This window comes from Aedes aegypti, chromosome 2, assembly GCF_002204515.2.
Source record: "Aedes aegypti strain LVP_AGWG chromosome 2, AaegL5.0 Primary Assembly, whole genome shotgun sequence".
Taxonomy (NCBI): Eukaryota; Metazoa; Arthropoda; class Insecta; order Diptera; family Culicidae; genus Aedes; species Aedes aegypti.
Window position 1 is genome coordinate 147,622,230 of NC_035108.1, and position 20,264 is coordinate 147,642,493.

Here is a 20,264-nt window from a genome sequence, read left to right on the forward strand (position 1 = left end):
GCATTTTGTTGACATCTGCTTCGTTTGAAGGTTGCGAATCCTGAATGTTTGTTATCACTGCAAAGTTTTTCTAATTTTTTGTCTTGATCATTGTTTTGCTTAGGAAAAAATCCAATAATTTATAGTGTCTATTAAGAAAATCAACAACTAAAACAATGACGGATCCCTCGGAACACTTACTAGCTCTGAAAGGTACGTTTACCTTGGAATAGATAGATAATCTGATTGCTAAACTTTGCCTCCCGCAGTTATGCGTCTCACTCGACCGACTTTGATAAGCTCCCAGATTATAACGGCGGAGGCCAAAGATCTGCCCCAGAACACCTTCGCCGGTATCCTGAAATCATCGGCAACCACCGTGCAGGACTGTGAAACCCTGGCCGCGGGACAATTTATGCAGTTGCCGCAGAGCTTCGGGAACATCTATCTGGGGGAAACCTTCTCGAGCTATGTTTGCGTCCACAACTGTCGGGCCCATCCGGTTGGGAACGTTTCGGTGAAGGCGGATTTGCAGTCCAACAACACCCGGATCAATTTGCCGATCCACGTGGACAAGCAGGGCCCGGTTGTGCTGCACCCGGACGAAACCCTGGATGACGTGATCCATCACGAAGTCAAGGAAATTGGAACCCACATGTAAGTGATGTGCAAAATTTTTGATAATTCTAATTGTCCAATTCAGTTAGACGTAGGATAAGAATGGGCTGATGGATCACTTAACACTTCAGTCGTCGCGCTGTTGTATTTTGTACAACATTGGTGAAAAAAACTCGCTTTTCATTCACAACAGCAGCGTGGTGGTGCTGACGGTGGCCAACCACGCGACGACTGGAAGGTTAAGGAAATGATTCCCATAACTTTCTATATGCAAATCGGATTGACTTTTTTCTCTTAGACTCACATACTAAGCTCATCTAAAGACTTTTTCATTACAAATCTACCTATAATAAAAGCCGAATACAAGGTCATAGAGCCTTTTTTTTTTTTTTTGCTGATTTCAGGCTAAGACCAGGGGTGGTCCATCTCGCCGCTGCTATATGTTGTCTTGTTTTGCTTGTTAATCTTGCTTGTTCGCTTTGTTAATTCAGTGGTCTTTATCTGGTCGATGTTAAATTTCCATTTTTATTTCTTTAAGGAAATTTGTTATGCACTTCAGTTCCGCCTCCTTTCCGTCTTTGAAGATCTCTTTCAATGGCTTGTACGTTTCCAGTACGTTGTATTTCATTCGGACCATGATCCATTTTATGCAGTGGTACAAAGTGTGCTCTAACGTCTCTTCTTCTTGGCATAGATCACATTGGGAATCTGTGACCCATCCCCAATTCCCTTTTCTGTCCTTTGTCATACAGTGGTTCGACCGTATTCTGTTCAGAGCTATCTTCTCTTGTGTCGTGAGTGTTGTGTTCTTGCACCAGATTTTTTTACCTGGCTCTTCAGCGAATTCGAAGTGTAGTCTTCCTTTTTCTTCAGATATTAGTTTGTAGTTGGTCCTCCATTTGTTCCAGATTGTTCTTTCCGCTAGCTTGATTGTGTCGTCCATCGTCAATTTGTTGAGATTTGTTATTGGTCCTTCTGCTGCTTTAACTGCCAGTTGATCAACCTTTTCGTTCCAACGTATGCCGACATGACTTGGCACCCATTGGATATAAATTCTCTGGCCTTTATCTGTGCACCTGTCCAACATGTTGCTTATTTCTTTAACTACGTTGTTTGATTGCATGTGCGTCTTGGACTTGAGCATTTTACACGCACTTCTGGAGTCAGTGACTATTACTGTTTCGGTGTAGTTCTTTGTGATGCATAATTTGATCGCCTCCCTTATCGCTATAAGTTCAGCGTTCGTGATACTTGTATTTGGATTGATTTTATGAGTCACATGTGTACCATCTCCTGTATCCAAGGCTGCGATGGCCGTACCTGTTTTGTTTTTGGCCGCGTCCGTGAAAATTTTCTTGGCTTTACTGTAGCGTGTGTTCATGAGCTCCGTTACCAGCTTTTGCCATATTAGCTGGTTTACGTCTGACTTCTTGTCGTTTACCCCTGGAACATTGTCGAATACTGTGTCCTTTTTGCTTTTCCATGGACTCCCTTCTTGATCTTCTGATTTTGTGGCTAGTTGTTCTAGAACCGCCTGATGTTCTACTGTCAGTTGGGTTGAATACGTTCCGTTGCTTTTCTTTTCCGTTATTGCTTTTTCAAGGAATTTTTTATTTGGGTTTTTCCCATTAAGCGTTTTGATTATGTCCTTTAGTGCTAGCCACTCCACCCTGTTAGACATTGGCATTAGTCCGCTGTCAGCTAACATAACGTTAATTGGTGTGCTCCTGATGTACCTCATGGACACTCTAACGTAGGAATTCAGAGACGTCTCCAGCTTGTTCCTGTGTGTTTGTGCGGCATTTCCGTATATTTGTGACCCATATTCTAATTTCGATCGAATCATCGCGTTTCCAATCCTTAGAAGGGTTTCTGGGTTTGATGGACTTGTTTTATTGGCTAGCATCTTCAGCAAGTTTGTGCTTTTCTCCGCCTTCGTTTTCATTGTTTCGATGTGCTTTCTGTGGCTTAAAGACCTGTCAATGGTGTACCCTAGGTGCTTGTGTGTATTTTGGAGTTCGATGGCTTGACCTTTCACTCGTATTGCGATTCTATCGTCAGGCAGTCTACTGAAGTTTATTACTGCGCACTTTGCTGGGTTTATTCGTAGTCCTTTATCGTCCATTCTTGTCGACAGTTTTTCCATGAATCTGTTCGCCTTCCCGATGACCTCGAAACCTTCTCCTACGATGATGGCCGCAAAATCATCTGCGTATTGGGTGAGGATTACGCCATCCTCTGCTAGTTGATGTAGGTCGGCGGTGTATAAGTTGAATAGCAGAGGCGATAGGGGACAACCTTGCGGCACTCCTCTGTTGACTATCGTTTCTACTAACGATTCTGATGCCGTGACTGCTATTTTTCTTTCCTTCAGGTACTCAAAGATCCATCTCCTTGTGTCTTCAGGGATTCCAGCTTTTCCTAGAGTGTCCAGTAATTTCTGCCCATCCACTTCGTCAAAAGCCTTACTGACGTCTAGAAATATTGCGATACAATTTTTCTTGTTCGCTTTAGCTTCTTTGATAGTGTTCACTACGTAATTCACGTTGCTTATTGCTGAATGCTCTTTTCTGAAGCCGAAAGAAAGGGCCGGAAGAAGATTATGCTCCTCTGCATAGTTATAGAGCCGGTCTTTCACGAAGGTGTTTATTATTTTGATGAATACGTTCATTAACACAATTCCCCGCTTTGAGGCTATGTCGTCGGGATCTTTATCCGGTTTCTGTATTAAGACTAGTTTGCTTGTTCTCCATTTCTCTGGTATCTCCTTCGATTTCCATACTGTGTTGAGTTGGTTGCAGACTTCTGCTAGGATGTCCGGCCTCAGATTTTTTAGGATTTTGTAGGAGATGTTGTCCACTCCTGGAGCTGAGTGGTCCTTTTTTTTCTTTAGGATGTTCCAAAACTCCTCAAAACCTAAGACTTCTTGTGCTTGGTCCTCTTCTCGCTCCTTTGGTGTTGGAATAAACCTCAGCTCCTCAGTTTTCTGCTTGTAGTTACTTCTTACGAAGCTTTCTGCTAGTTTTTGCTCTGGGTTGTGCTCTGCTCCTCGCTTTTTTCCGGTCAATGCTGCATCCAGACCCCGGATGATATTCCAGATTTGTTTTGGTGGCGTTCCTTCGTCTATTTTTTCCTTCAGTTCTCGTTCATATTTACGTTTCTCCTTTCGTACTGTCCTTTTGAATAATGCTCTTGTTTTCTGTAGCTCCAACTGCGCCTTCATGGATTTTCTTTTGTTGTAGTCCTTCAACTTCTCTCTTTTTATGTTGTACATTTGCTGTATTTCGTCGTTCCACCATTTTTTCAGGTAGTTAGCCTTTTTGTTTTTTATTGTGTAGCTTGCTTCTTCTATTTTTTCCTCAAATACTTCCTGCATTTCCTCAGGGTTGTAGAGGAATTGTGGTTGTATAGTATTGAGGCCTTCAATCGCTTTTTCCACATTTACTTTCTTCGTTGATTTTTCCACAATAGGTATTGATGTTTGCAGCTCCATCACTATGCTCAAGTGGCTGCTGCCGAATTCTTCCTCTAAAACTGCCCACTCCATTTTTAATGCCAAGTCCTTTGTAGCAAATGACAGATCAATTGCGGTTGGTGAACAGTTTATCCTAGCGATTGTTGTTGGATGACCGTCGTTGAGCAATACCAGTTTAGACCACTCCAGCTCGTTTGCCACTGTCCTTCCTCTTTCGCAGGGCCGGGTTTCTTCTTCTTCCCATAAGGGGTGACGAGCGTTGAAGTCCCCGGTCAGTATGATCTCACCGTTGATTTTGTCCATCGTTTTGAATAGTTCCTTAATTTTAGTTACCGTGTTCTTCGTTAGTTGCTTATCTGGGGGCACATATACGGATATTATTGTGAAGTTGATTTCCAGATTTTTTGTCTTCACGGCTACGATTTCGAGAGGGTCTAGATTGCCAATTTGGACCTCTTCGAATGCTACTTCTTCCTTGCGTAATAATCCCACTCCTCCAAATCCTTCCTTTCTGCGTTTCGTTACAAGCTTGTATCCCTTAATTTTATACCTTTCGTCTGGCTTCAGCCAGATCTCCTGTAAACTGGCTACAGTTATTTTTTCCTTGTTTAGGAACACGTAGAGTTCCTCCCTGGTTTGCATTGGCCTTAATGACTGGATGTTGTTTTGTAGAATCTTGATCTTTTTATTCGCCATTGCTCTGGGTGTTCTGCTCTGTTGACTTAGTGTTGATTTCTTCTTGCGTAGCCATGTTGTTCACCATCCTCAATAATTTCGCCGATCACCGTGCTAGTTTTGATGATGACTTCCTCGTACCGGATTTCCGTTTGCTTGTCGTACACTTCGTCCTTGATCGCCTCCTGCAGTTGTTTTAGCTTCCCGACTAGTCGTACATTCCTCCAGAAGGCTCTTATTTCCGCTAGTATGCGTTCGATGTCTGTGCTCTTGTAGGGATTGTCCGGCATAGTCCTGATACTTGTGCTTGACTTGTCCAAGTTGGTCCTCGCTTGTCTCGTGTAGCAGCTATTTGCACCGCCGCTCACAACCCTGGGGCGGCTTGATGACTCCGTCTCTGGTTGCGTACCCTTAGGCAAAGCATAGCTGTTTGATGCTCGATCCGGTTTACGTTGCCATTCTCTCCTTGTGCTGATGGTTGTTCCTACATCTGATTTGCCTTCGTCGACGTCGAGCGGTGGGAATTCTTCCTCATAGTCCTCCAGCAGTTGGAACCGGTTTTGGAGGAAACTATTTCTCGCTTCTTGGTAGGTTAGCTTTTCTTGTTGCATTTTCTGGGCGATTTTCCTCTGCTTCATTCTCTCCGGACATGCCGCGCTGTTTGCTGCATGGTTTCCCCGACAGTTGATGCATTGCACCTGACACTGTTGCGGATCGTGTTCATCGTGCCTTACTCCGCAGGAGTTGCATTTTTTCGGTCGTTTGCAATTAATCGTTTTATGGCCATATCCCCAGCAGTTCTGGCATTGCTTCACCGGAAACAGGTAAAGCTCTACTCTGAACTTGTATCCGTACATCTCGACTTTGTTTGGCAATTCCCGGCCCTTGAAAGTTATCCTTACGTTTTTTGTTTTCACCAGCTTCTGGGTTCCATCCATTTTTTGCAATCTCTCTACCTTCATGATTGGGATGTCCGATTCCATTTCCTCCAACAGCTCTTCGTCATCGTAATTCCATGGCACGTCTTTGATGATCCCTATGGTCTGCTTGAACATCTGCGGCACGTAGCACTTCAGGTTCAGGTCGTTCAGCTCTGCTCGTGCTAGCTTGCTTGCTTCTTCCGTCGACCCGAAAGTTACCTTGAATCGAAATTTCCCAATCATTTCGATTTCCTGGAAACCTGCTACGTTTCTGGATTTAAGGCACTTTCCCACGTCCGCGGGGTGTTTTTGAGTTGGCTGCTCGTAATCCGCTGGCTCTAGGTACACGACCTCACCTGTCCAGTTCTCCGGCGCTTCTCTCTCGGTGCTCTTTCTGGTCCCGGTCTGTGTTGCGTCTTGTCTTTTGGTGCTTGCTGTCTTCTTGATCTCCTTTTGTTTCATTGCCGTCTTCTGATACTGCATCCTAGTCTGAATTTGTGTGCTTCTTCTCATCGTGATTTGAAAAACTGGCTTATTCACTTAATCTTATAACTATTTACTTATTATATATTTTTTATTCTTCTCTTATATGCTAAGGGATTTTCTTTGTTAACAATCGATTTTTCTCTTCTTCACCTATTCTAAAATGTTCTTTTCTTGCACTACTTTTCTGATCTTTTTGGAAACAGCGCACTGTACGAATATGTGTTAGGGTCACTGTATTGTTGCGGGTGTCGAGGCCGTTTTCTTGCTCTGGGTCTTCTCTTCAAGATTGTTTGGCTGTTTCCGCCGCCACAGCTCCTTCCGGTTGGAAAAAATAACAGCACCGCTTTCACCGTTCTTCACTTCTATCGTTTCAATAAAAAACCGCGATTTTATCTTAAAACTTTTCACTGAATTTCACTTTTAAAGAAGACTTTCCTAACTTAGCTTGTTTAGAAATCAAGATGGCGCGTCGTTTTTGGGTCATAGAGCCTTTTGATGAGCAGTTTCCAGAAAAGTTTTCGAATCCCAGGGGCAACATGGGTCAACCTTCGTAAAATTCAATTTTTTCTCTGCACAAATATGCTATAGCTCACATTATTGCTTTCCAGTGAGCTTCTGTAAAAAATTCAATAAAACATATTTCTAAAAAGTTTTGCTTCATTTGTTCATCAAAGAATAAGTAATACGTTTCAGTAATTCACATTAGCATCAACAGAGCAATTGTTCCTGGGTACCACTTTCTTATTGGGCCCTCATAGCTTATACCTATTTGGCTTGGGTTGAAAAAGTGACATTCGTGCATCGCAGAGATTTTGTCAGAGTTTGTCATTTGGCAAAGCGGATCAGTACCCGCTTAATAAATTTATTCACAAGCCTAGGGGTTGCTTCTTATCAATAAGGCGATCACATTTCTTTCTAACCCTCAAAGATCTTTTCTAAATATTTCTTCTTTTATGCTTAGTTTGGTCTGCGAAGTATCCTACATGACCCCAGCTGGACTGGAATCATCATTCCGGAAGTTCTTCAAATTTCAAGTGGTGAAACCCCTGGATGTGAAAACTAAATTCTACAACGCGGAAACCGACGAGGTTTACCTGGAAGCTCAGATCCAGAACATCACCGTAGGGCCCATCTGTCTGGAAAAGGTGGAACTTGAAAGTTCGGAACAATACACGGTGGTTTCTTTGAACAATTTGCCTTCGGGTGAATCAGTATTTTCCCAACGAACCATGCTGCAACCGATGAACAGTTGCCAGTTTTTGTATTGCATCAAACCACTGCCGGCTATTCTGAACGATCCAATGGCGTTGAAAGCCGCAAATAATATTGGAAAGTTGGACATCGTTTGGAGATCTAATTTGGGAGAACGAGGTCGATTGCAGACAAGCCAGCTTCAGAGGAGCGTAAGTACTCATTTGTATTCTCCCTTGAACGTATACAATAGGGTGATAGAATTCACTATTTTAATGCAAGTCTTGCATTACAATAGTCGAACTAGAAGTCACTATTTTAATGCAAGTCTTAATGGATGGTCTCTAAAATCTTTGTTTCTTAACCATTGTGGTATTTGAATTCTATCTATCGTTATTATCTTTATATTTCTAAAGAAACAATCTCTCAATTCTCCTAGAAATTTATTCACCAATTCGTTCAAAAATTTGTCCTGAAATCCTCTAAGAAATTTTTCAGGGAATGCTTTGAAAAATTACTCCAGAATTCGTTTCAGGAAATACTTGACCACTTAATGGTACTACCTACAGTAGTATTTACTGGGAGTACTCTGGAAATTTTCTCAGAACCTATCCTAAGTTTTCATCCAAAGAAAAATCCACTAATTCTTCCACCGATTGCTCCAGTTGTTAATCTAAGATTTCAAGGTTTATTCTGGAGTTTTCGAATTTATTCGTATACCTATATTCGTTAAGCGTTTATTTTTTTCTTTTTAGGAAGCCTTATTAATTAATTTAGGAGCTCCAACCATTATCCATGTACCATGCCCACTCAGTTACGGATCACCCACAGTGACGGATCACTTTGCCGTTCAACATCGGATAACTCTCTCAAAACATAAAAGTTGACGTAAAACATATTTTTCCCATGCTATACTATTTGTCTTCTACCATTTGTAATGTTAAGCACAACATTCAACCACTAAATAGCGGTGTATTTGACAAATGTTTAGTTGGTACCACACAGCTATCATTATATGGTCGTTTTCTGTAAGAAGTGCCGTCAGCATTCATAAGCTCCCACAGGTGGTAAAATTCAAATGGTATAGCATAAAACATGCTCGTTCGCTTCGATTTAGTATGAATTCATCTTTGGAAAACATTTTTCTTGATTGTTGATTCTAAATACCGAATTTTAGCACTTTTAACTAGTGATCCATAATATGGGCCAGGAAATGATTGTTAACCACGGTTATGGATCACTTCCAAAGAATGTAGATTTCTGCCATTTTAAGCATTGGATTCGACATTTTCAGACAATAGCATTAAGGATAAAACTAATAAAACATCAAGGTTTGTCAATTTCGTTTTTAAGCAGACAAAAATGGGTGGAAAACTTGGTGTGGAGCGAAAACAGTTCATGTCTCAGTTACTACAATGCAGTATCACAAAAAAAGGGCATTTTACCATCGTTTCCAGCTCTAACTCTGCTATTTTTTGCAGTAATATGTAACACATCGTTAACTTTCGCTAAATCATGCAACACAGATGCATTGAGTTGAAAATCTCTTGATTTTTGCGCACTGATCCGTAATATGTCACAATTTGATCCATAATATGAACATTGATCCATAATATGGTTTTCAGAAACCGATACAATTTTTATTTTTTATGCAATCCTATGTAAATATTACACTCAAAATAGTTTACTAACCGAAGTTCCAATTAGAAACGATTCGATTCGTGCTTTTAAACTACAATTTTGCGTTTTCCATGTCGTTTTATTGAATTTTATAGGTTGGACTCCACACTAATTGATCCATAACTTTGGGGTCATGGTATTTCTACCACGTTTTTTCCCATTAATTTTTCTAGGTATTATTGCAGGAAATTTATTAAAAGCTCTTCCCTGAATTCCTAAATAAACTCGATCAGGGATTCCTTATGAGGTTCCTTCAGAAATTTATTTCAGAGATTCGAACGAATTGATCTGGAATTTCTACAAAAGTTACATAAGAGAACATCTTTTGATTTTCATAAGAAATACCTCCTGTTTTTTCAAGAATTTCTCTAGTTGTTTCTGAAAAAAAAAATCCTTGGCAATTTTCTGGATATATCCCTGACAGAAGTGCTGGAGGTGGGGATTGCTCATCAAACCTTCCGGTCCGCCTCATAGTTACGTACTATTTGGTGCTGGGTGTAGTTCTTGTTTTTCCAGCTGTATTGAAAAGCATGAGCCATAGTCTTTGGCATACAATCGGGTCTTTCTTTAGCAGAAAAGAACCGAAATGTCTATCGACGACCGGTGATTGCTAGCAGATATAGTGGAGAGCTTGTCTTGATACGTTCATCGCTTCAAGCTAGTTGAAAAACTGAATACACTGATTGCCTGTCGATCAGAGCCGAACTAGGCATAGATCGTCTACATACATCTGAATCTACATGTCTCCGATGTATTACATCGTTCCAGGTGGGAGTTATCTGATATGTGAATATGGTACCATAACAGAATTTTTCATCTGGATGAAGTGATAAATCATAATATTCCGCAAACTGTATCACACATCTACATAATGTATTGCGTGAAGTTAAGACACAGCAGAGTATTGGGTACATAGGACCAAGTCCCTGCCGGGTAGCGCGAAACTGATGAGCGATAGACAATAGAATCAACAACACTGCCATAAGGGATAGTAAGCATGTGACTATTGTCGAAACAATGATTAGGAGGCAAATCAACATCCCAAGATCAAATTTTTGTTACAACCCAATGTAGGTTAGGTATTATTAAATTAGGCTGTAGAAAATGATAAATATCTGATCACTTAGGAATGTGTTGCGAGGTAATAAATGCTCGTGATTTGTTTTCTTCGAATACACATGTATAAATTGATAAAATTTAACCCAATGTATAATGAAATTAGGTTCGAAGAAAGGATTAATATTTGATCACTTAAACTTTACGCTGCAAGATATTCTTAATCGTTTTTCTTTTCTTCTGATGTACAGAAATAACTGGTATATTTAGCTAAAATAATGAACAATCATACGCATAGAGCCTACGGGTCATGCAGTTAGGATTGAAATTAAAATAATATTGCGCATTTCTTTCACACCACAGGTTTATCGCAGAAGTTTTTACATGTGCGGAGGCGTTGGTAGAGGTGCGCGATTGCGTCGAGTCGGGTCGGTGTTTTCAGCGGACTCATTTTTCGCAAATCGAAGAATGAGTGCTCTGAGGGCATCAACATGATTCGATGAGGTCCCACACTTTTATTTGCGCTTTTGCACTTGTAAATGTCTTACTAAATAGGAATACTTTGTGTTAGGGAAAGTGCAGGAGAATAAAATATAATTCATTGGAATTTTCTGATAGAGGCAGAGTTCACATGTTACTTAGGTATTTAAAAGCAAATGAGAACCACATTAAATAATAGATAAACACTAATGGTCATATTTTTATATTTTCATTTCATCGCGGTCCTCATTGCTCGAGCGGAGACGACAAAACTCGAGGTGGATAGAATCGACGCAACTACGACACGGAAAAGAAACAGATGAGAAACTATCGATACATTTATTCAACTATAAAAACCACGTTTTAACGTAATGACTTTATTTCTTCTCGTTTCAGCAATCCAACAACCAAACCATCTATACTATCTTTTCATTTCCTCTTCGTTACATTTATAGTCCCTCTGGCACTGAATCGAATGACGCATTCCGCATTTTATTAGCGATGTCTTTGCTGTACGTTGAGCATGGTGTCGGAGGTGATGTGCTGTGTAGAACATCGGATGTTCTACACGGCACGCTACTTCCGGCATTTTGTTTGGCGTGCGGGATAGGCAGTGCTAGTGATGATATGAAGGCCGCTATTCGGTTTAGTGCCAGAGGGACTATATCTATTTAATGTATCTGAAGCTTGTGGGACCGCTTTAATTCCGGCGCCTGCTTGTGGAAGATCCCGGTGTGCTAAACGGTATAGGACATGTTAACGGGGGAGGCTTGGTAGGTCCTCACCCAGCCCGTGTCTAGATGGGCGGATAATTGTCTGCCAGGGTGTGGATTGAGCAATTACAATTACAATTACAATATCCCTGACAGAAGTGCTGGAAAAATTAATTGAAAACTTCCTTGAAACAAGTAGTTTCTGAAAGTAACTTAAGAGAAATTCTTTAATGAAATCTGATGGCAAACCTGAATAACAAATTAAGAGGAAATCCTTAGAAATCTTTGGAGAAAAAACTTTTCTTTATTCAAAGTGACCGTCCGAAATTCGTTTAGCTTCAAATGAAAGCTATATTCTTTCTCTATTCGATGACACTAAGTTTTCTTAGTGTTCCAAGGGAAATATGGAACAAATCACCTAAGGTTTATAAAAAAATGCGAACTATTTAGATAGATGGCGTACGAGTGGTCCTCCAATTTGAGAAAACTGAAAGGACACCTTCTAGTTTTAGCATATACTAGCGATCCGTGATATAAAATTGAAATTCTAATAACAATCTATTTTGTTCCATCAGCCCATCGAGTATGGTGATCTCCGATTGACTGTCATCGAAGCCAACAGCACCGTGAAGATTGGCGAAGGATTTGACTTCAAATGCCGCGTGACGAACACCAGCGAACGGTCCATGGATCTACTGATGAATCTGAACACCAATGCCAAAGTTGGGTGCGGTTACACGGGCCAGACCGAAATAAGCCTAGGGCCACTGGAGCCGGGAAAATACAAGGAGTTCAGCTTGACGGTGTGTCCTGTCCGCCTGGGGCTGATTACCATCACCAATCTGCAGCTGACGGATGTTTTCATGAAACGGAAGTACGAGTTTGACGACTTTGTTCAGGTGTTCGTGGTTGACGAAGACTACCAAGAGGACGACTTTCAACTGGACAAATATGTTCGGTATAGCATTCCACAGTCTGTTTAGGACGTTCTCTTTCATAGATCAGTTATATTTATTCATGTTTCGAGTAGATTATGTAGCCAACAATAAATCTGTCACAAGGAAATTCAACACATTGTCTCTTACTCGAAAGATTCTTCCTCCGGCGTTTTGGGTGTGGATGGGAGCCCTATTTGCCCATTCTCTGGATGGACCATTCCTGTTGGCACAATGGGCAACGATTGTTCTGCTTGATCCATAGCGACATGCAGCAGTGGTGGAACGAATGGTTGCATTCACCCCAAACTACGACGCAATCCTGGCGTCCGAGGGTGTCCTTCTTGCTCTCGGCTTGGCAGCGAAGGCATGCATCTGTTTGGGAGAAAAAGAATATTGCAGGTTAAAAATGTATTCTGTGATGAAGCAATTTAAAAGGTATTATAAGATTTGTAAAGACCAAGAAATATCCTAATATCCAGCCACATATAGAAGCATATATATTTAGAAGGCATCGTTGCCGGGTGAGGGCGAGCTCGATAGGGCCCCTCTTGAGGACTGCTGGAGGACAGTAAAAGTAGTCATTAAAGACGCTGCCGAAAGCACTGTCACTGCACTGATATGTGGAACGGAGATCAAGAAACGATTGGTTCGACGAGGAGTGCCAGGACGGCCAGGAGGTTTTGGAGGATTTGCTGCAATGCTGCAGCACGGAATGATACAGACTGAAGCGAAAACAGCAAACCCGCCTATTCCGCGACGCCTGGTTGCTGTACCGTTCCCAAGAAACGCGGAAGTTCTTTCAAAAGCTTAACACATCCCACAAAGGCTTTGCATTAGGGGAAGTGGTGGTAAAAAGAACACCGTGCCTTTTACCGACAAAAAACAAATTTCGATGAATTTTTATCACGCACGGACGATTTAGAGCACAAATCAGTGTTCTGGTTGATATGGAGGTCAATTGAAGAGAAAACATCAACGAAAATAAAGATTTTAGAAAGCCACGTTTGAAAATTATAACTGACGTAACTTGTAGCTCGGAGGACTTGAGGTTTTCTAGTGAAGTGAATATCGTTATGATATGATGTCAAATCTGAGACCTTTAGATTTCTTTTTGAATGGGTTACAATCCTTAATGGTTATGTTTTCGGAAATGCAAAGAAAATTTCCAAAAATATTAGTTTTGCTCACGTTTTTTTGCATAATGTTCATTTTACCACCAATAGCTGTTCATTTTTATTTAGAACTATACAAATTTCTCGTTTTTCTATCAACAACAAGATGATATCATTAAGGTTGACATTGGTAGTTGTTGACATCAATTTGCCCATTCAATCCAATTGCAAAGTATATGTAATGTTTAGTTTTTCGGTAGTTGTCAAACTTCCACTCGGCTGGTTATCCGTAAACCACGAATCATAATTGATTAAAACAAGTATCCTTAAGATGTTCATTTTACCATCCCTTCCCCTGTCTAGAAGCGGCGGAATGAATTTTCAGGTCGAATGGATTGTCAGTTGTTGGATCAGGATAATTTACCTGCATTACCTGGAATCCCACAACATCGCACATTTCTTTCACCCCTGGACTATCGCAGAAATTTTTACAAGTGCGGAAACGCTAATGAAAGTGCGCAATTGCATCAAATCGGGTAGGTGTCTTTGGGGGACTTATTCTTCGTAAATCAAAGAATAAGTGCTCTGAAGACACCAACAGGATTCAATGCCATCCCGCACTTTTATTCACACTTTCTCACTTATGAGGCCGCACTTCGCAGTCCAGTAGTGAAAGAAATACACAATATAACTAGAAAGAAAAGCCTTTAAATCAACGAAGGAAAAAACAGTGATGAATGTGTTAGCAATTTGAGAAAGTTGTAAATGATCAAATGTTATTTCGGCCTAACGACATTCGGCGTAACTACCTGCACCCAGCTATGGGAGATCATGGACGACAACAGCTTTTCCGGGAAGCTCACAAGATTGATTAGAGCAACGATGGACGGTGCCAAAGGATGAAGCCTGCATGCCATCTGTAGTCGATTGCAAAAAAGTTTGGATATTTTTTCTTCATACTTGCAAAAATGGAGGATTTCTGTTGATCCTTCCAAATCTCAACTAATAATATTTCCACATAAAGCAAAGGCTCTTTATTTGAAAACTTCAAGTAGACATGTTGTCATAATGAGAGGGGTTCCAATAAATTGGTCAGATGAAGTTAAGTATCTAGGGCTCATGCTAGATAAGAAATAAACTTTCAAAAATTACGTTGAGTGCATTCATGCCAAATGTAATAAATATGTAAAATGTCTCTATCCCCTTATTAATAGAAAATCATAACTTTGTCTTAAGAACAAGCTTTTGATATTCAAACAAATGTTCAGGCCAGCCATGCTCTATGCTGTACCAATATGGACTAGCTGTTGTAATACCAGGAAGAAAGCTCTGCAGAGAATAGGGTTCTAAAGCCCTGTCCTAATTTTAGTGCCAAACGCTTAAGTTTAGGCCAAAAACACATGTTTACTCAATTTTCTAATGTTTTCCTTTGGTTTAAGTCCAAAAAATATTTTTTTAGATTTGGTCAAACTTTTGGCTTAAACTCAAATTTTGTGTGTATTATGTTTAACGTGTCCGTTCCGAAATGTCAGATAGGAATAATCCCAGTGTCAAAACTAAAACCCCTGTGGTGTTTTTGTCGACTAAGCGAACGTCAAACATGATCTAAAGTGTCAAGGTTCATTTATGGACCAATTTTTAAAATTAAAATTTACATATGATATAGCCATTATTTGAGCGGGAAAAATTGCTGAAGTAGTTGCAGTAACTGCTCTTTCGTGTTATTAAATAAAAACAAGATTTCATTAAAAATTTTAGGACCCAATTCAAAATTAAATTTTGAAAATGATTCTGAGGCTTCCTCCCTTGTATAGTACCAATGAGTTACATAGAATATCCAATGTTAAAACAGTGGAACAAATGTCAAATAAAATGATTCATAATTTCAGGCAAAAATCGTTACAATCTTCTATTGCCACGATTAATGCGTTATATGTTTAGGTTAAGTTAGGTTAAGTAAATTCAAAGCGTTTTTTTTCTCTTATAAGCAGGTGAAATCAACTCAGGGGCGATCCATTAATTATGTAAGACAATTTTCGGAGTTTTTCAACCCCCCTCCCCCCATGGTAAGATTTTTTGTATGAAAATTAAAAATAAATTGTATGGCGCGTAAGAAATCTCAAACCCCCCCTCCCTCCATAAACCCTTACATAATTAATGGACAGCCCCTCACCTGTAAAAAATCTAAACTGCTACGGCGAATGAAATATAATATGCTGTTAACTAAATTTATTTTACCAAATTAGGATGATAGTGTTGTCTAACACAGAACACCTAGATATAAGAAATGAATGTAATGTTTGGAATGATATTAATAAAGAAATAAAAAAAAAGATGGACGGTGTGCGAAACTGCGTGAAGATCTCGGGCGAACACTCCAGTTTGTTCGAGTCTCGGCGGGAACTACGACAGGGCGATGGACTTTCGTGCCTGTTGTTCAATATTGAAGGTGTCATGCGGAGAGCCCGATTTAACAGTCGAGTCGGTAGACGAATTCGTCGACCACCTCGAACGTATCCCCGTCTATCGTACCACTGCTACCTAAGCGAGTCCTGTCGCGCTCGGCCCCACCACCAGTCGGTACCACCAGTCCGACTTTTGCTGCCTCGCGTTTCAGGCGGGTGTACACTGTACAGGTCTGCCACCTTTTCAAATGTTCGGCCGACAATGTCCATATCACCCGCGAAGCAAACAAATTGACTGGATCTCGTAAAAATCGTACTCCGGCTCTCCGCATAACACCTTCTAGCGCAATATTGAACAAAAGGCACGAAAGTCCATCACCTTGTCGTAGTCCCCGGCAGGAGCCAAACGAACTGGAATGTTCGCCTGAAACCTTCACACAATTTTGCACACCTTCCATCGTCGCTTTTATCAGCCTCGTGAGTTTCCCGGGAAAGCTGTTCTCGTCCATGATTTTCCATAGCTCTACGCGATCGATACTGTCGTATGCCGCCTTGAAATCGATGAAAAGGTGATGCGTTGGGACCTAGTATTCACGACATTTTTGAAGGATTTGCTGTACAGTAAAGATCTGGTCCGTTGTCGATCGGCCGTCAACGAAGCCGGCTTGATAACTCGCTTATTATAGGTGACAGACGACGGAAGATCATCTGGGATAATTCTTTGTAGGTCGCATTTAGAATGGTGATCGCTAAAAAGGTCTCATAAACCAACTTATCGCCTTTCTTGTAGATGGGGTATATAACCCGTTCCTTACACTCCTCCGGTAGCTGTTCTGTTTCCCAGATTGTGCCTAACAACAAGTGCAGACAAATAACCTGCCTCTCCGGGCACATCTTTATGAGTTCAGCTCCGATACCATCCTTACCAGCAGCTTTATTGTTCTTGATCTGGTGAATGGCATCCTTAACCTCCCTCAAAGTGGGGGCTGGTTGGTTTCATCCTCCGCAGTGTCGACGAAGGCATTTTCTCCTTTGTCCTGACCTTCATTGCCTGTGCTCTCAGCGCCATTCAGATGTTCGTCGAAGTCCGTCAAAATGCTCCCATCCTTATCCTTGCATATCTCTGCTAGCGGCACGAAGCCGTTGCTGGATGCGTTGAGCTTCTGATAGAACTTGCATGTTTCTTGAGACCAGCACAGATGTTCCATCTCCTCCGTGTCCTCCAGGCGGCGTTTTTTATCCCGAAAGAGGCGGGTCTGCTGTTGCCGTTTCCGTCTATAACGCTCCACGTTCTGCCTGGTCCCTTGCTGCAGCATGACCGCCCGCAGCTGCATCGTTGATGGCTGCCTTCACTGTTCTCCAGCAGTCCTCAAGAGGGGCTTCATCGAGATCACCCTCTTCCGGTAATGCAGCCTCGAGGTGCTGCGCGTATACCGCTGCGACATCCGGTTGCTTGAGCTGCTCTAGGTCGTACCGGGGCGGCCGTCGGTACCGTACGTTGTTTACTACGGAGAGTTTTGGGAGCAGTTTAACCATCACTAAACAGTCTTCAAAAAATCCCTTTCCAAGAGCTGCTGAGATTTAAAATCCCCAGAGCAAGATTTGCTTCGTGCGCATTTTTTGTTCAAATCTTGGCATGCAATGAATCATGCCACGTGTATGGGAGGATTGAATCCCAGGATTCAATTCTTGATCAATTGTTTGATGGTAGAAATCGAGTCAGCTTTGATATTTCTGGAAATGTTAACTGAAAATTCCTGTCTGTCAGGACGTTTGGGATGAGTCTATCGTCAGCCTTCTGACCTACATATATGTACTTAGAATTAATTTCCGCAAGAGCATGTCTGGATTTACCAAACAGTGCTGTGAAGGTCAAATATTTGACTTAATTCGCTTCACCAAGGACGATAATGACCACCATTAGTGCCAACCAGTAGAGTGGTTTGATGCAACTCTTGGACGTGTCTGACGACCGACATAATTTTATTGTTTTCCTTACTACTGCACCTCTCGTTCCATAGGTTTGGTTCATCCCAATCCCCATTGAAACGTCGAATATCCATATTGAACACGAGGAACATTTTGTACTATATCATCTGGGCAGCATTTTGTAGTATTGTATTCAATTAATCTCCTGCGAGTTTAATGACAGTGATTCAATCCTGATTGAATCCCGTACGCTAATCTTGGAGCAGAAGGATGATATTAGAAGACTGTCACTAGATAGTGGTCAGAGTCGATGTTAGCGCCGATAGGTCCTGACGTCGATAATGCCGGAGAAGTGCCGTCCATCAATCAGAACGTGATCGATTTGTGATTCTGTCTGCTGTGGTGATCTCCTGGTGTATTCCATATTCTTGGAGGTGGCGAAATCAATTAGTCGTAAGCCGTTTTCGTTCGTCAGCCGGCGGGCGCTGAACTTTCCAATAGTCGGTTTGAACTCCTTCTCCTGGCCAACTTGAGCGTTTAGATCTCCTATGATAATTTTGACGTCGTGACTTGGGCAGCTGTCGTACTCGCGTTCGAGCTGCGCGTAAAATGCGTCTTTATCATCATCAGTGCTTCCGGTGTGAGGGCGGTGCACGTTTATTATGCTGAAGTTGAAGAACCGGCCTTTGAGCCTCAACATTTCCTCATTGATCGGCCACCACCCGATCACGCACCTCTGCGTATGATGTTGAGAGATTTACAGTTCCACGTACCGAGCTTCCAATCGCTAGTCCCTTTACGTCGTACCAGTAGATTGGAGTATGGAATAAAACGTATATTTTTCGATGAAAACAACATGTGCTATTTTTGGTGGATAGATCGCCTCTAGTTTAGTTGATTTGACAAATTTCAGCTTTGTTTTATCAAAAAGTCATATAAATAATAAAGTTTTCGCAAAAAATTGCTCCGTTGCACCAATAGTTGCCGTCGTGTTCTTGTAGTAGATCAACTGACGGGAGCAGTGTATTAAGAAGATACCTATATAAAAATGAAGAAATGTCACAGAGATGATCTTTATGCTTCATTCGAAAGATTTCAGTTGCTGCTCCAAGGGTTAAACCTATGTAAAAATCAACTATTTTGTTGAAAATTCCTTGAACCATTCGCGAACGTCTACTACTGGAGCACTAGCGCAACTACTGGGGCGCGTGTACCAATAGTGATTCAAGAGTAGAAGCATTAACCTAAGAATGCTAATGTCGCTGCTGTTCGTGTTACCAACATCTAGTTTGCCTCGAACTGACAGCGTGAGTACCGGGCCTCAAAGTGTCAGATTAATTTTCAAACCCCAAACAACGACATGGTATTGAACAAACAATGAAACCCCATAATTTAAGGTAATAGTACTTAAAATCAGCTTTGTGACAACAACGCCACTAGCGTTCTACTACTACAGTCATCTCTCCCTTCCTCGATATTCTGTATCTCGATATTTCCCCTAGCTCGATGGAATGTGCGGTCCCTTCAATTTAGCATGCTTTGATACCTCTGTAAGTCGATACCTCTCTAACTCGATGTTCCCTAACTCGATGCTATCTGTTCCAGTTTCCCAAGTGAATTTACCTCTCTAACTCGATATTTTCATGAAAAGTTTCAAATGTTAAACAAATTCAAGAATTTATTTTTATGACTAAATTGATAATAAAATTGAGGTTTACTGCCTAGTCCTGGGTTATAAAATTTTCATTTTTTGCCGACCGGTAAAAAAGTTTCACATAGGTAAATGTGGTAAAATTGTATTATATTTCACATTTAAATTACTATTTTGAATGTGTTTTGCCAAAATAATTAAATGTTTAAAATTTGAAAAATATGTGTTCTGCATCTCGATACCTCCCTAACTCGATGGTCCCTTCAATATCGAGTAAGGGAGAGTTAACTGTAATATTTCTATTGGTTCAATCGATCTTATGCTCAACAAATTGTTTGCAATTCCTTATCGTAATAGGCTATTTTTCATCACGCTGCTGTGAACTAGCATGCGTCCCCATCATTTCACTTGGGTGAACGCTGGAACGAACGCATGGTGATTGTTGCCATAACGCTCCGTGATACAACAAATCTCGCATAACTTATGATCTCGCTCAAAAAGCCATTGGTAATTGAGTGTGTAGCTTGTAGATACTGGACAATCGAATGGATTTACACGGAGCTAAGATGAAAAGAAGATCCTCCTCTATCTCCCAGTGATGATAGTTTTTATCTTGCTCCATTCATTTGCTTAAAAACAACGAGCTACACCCTCGGTAACCAATGGCTTTTAGGGCGAGATCATATGTTATGCGAGAAATCAATCGATCTCCCATGGACATTTGAAACCATGGAAAGGACAAACGTTAGCCAGCATTTTATACAGAAGCAAGCCAAGAAAATTTCAAACCCACCGAAATCCTTGATTGTACAGTTAAACCTCCATGGAGTCGATGTTCCATGACTCGATATCGACTCATGGAACCATACTAAAAACCAAATTTCGTGGTTACTATGATGGCCCCACGAAACAGCTTTCCAAAGGATTTCTGTTCCATTACTCGATATTTCCATGAG

The 20,264-nt window shown here is 41.1% G+C and overlaps 2 protein-coding genes across 2 annotated transcripts in view; one reads left to right on the forward strand and one right to left on the reverse strand.

Moving 5' to 3' along the window:
• On the forward strand, positions 1-12,343 carry LOC5564300 (probable trafficking protein particle complex subunit 13 homolog). The gene is made up of 4 exons (XM_001648601.2): positions 1-192; positions 249-636; positions 7,115-7,556; positions 11,849-12,343. Exons 1-4 carry the CDS (start codon positions 156-158, stop codon positions 12,254-12,256), a joined length of 1,275 nt encoding a protein of 424 aa, XP_001648651.1. The 5' UTR covers positions 1-155; the 3' UTR covers positions 12,257-12,343.
• Positions 12,261-20,264, reverse strand: part of LOC5564301 (RING-box protein 2) — a 168,104-nt gene continuing 160,100 nt past the window's right edge. The window contains exon 2 of the mRNA XM_021842675.1: positions 12,261-12,583. Within this exon, the coding sequence (XP_021698367.1) occupies positions 12,402-12,583 (182 nt within the window). The 3' untranslated portion in view covers positions 12,261-12,401. The remainder of the gene's footprint in view (positions 12,584-20,264) is intronic.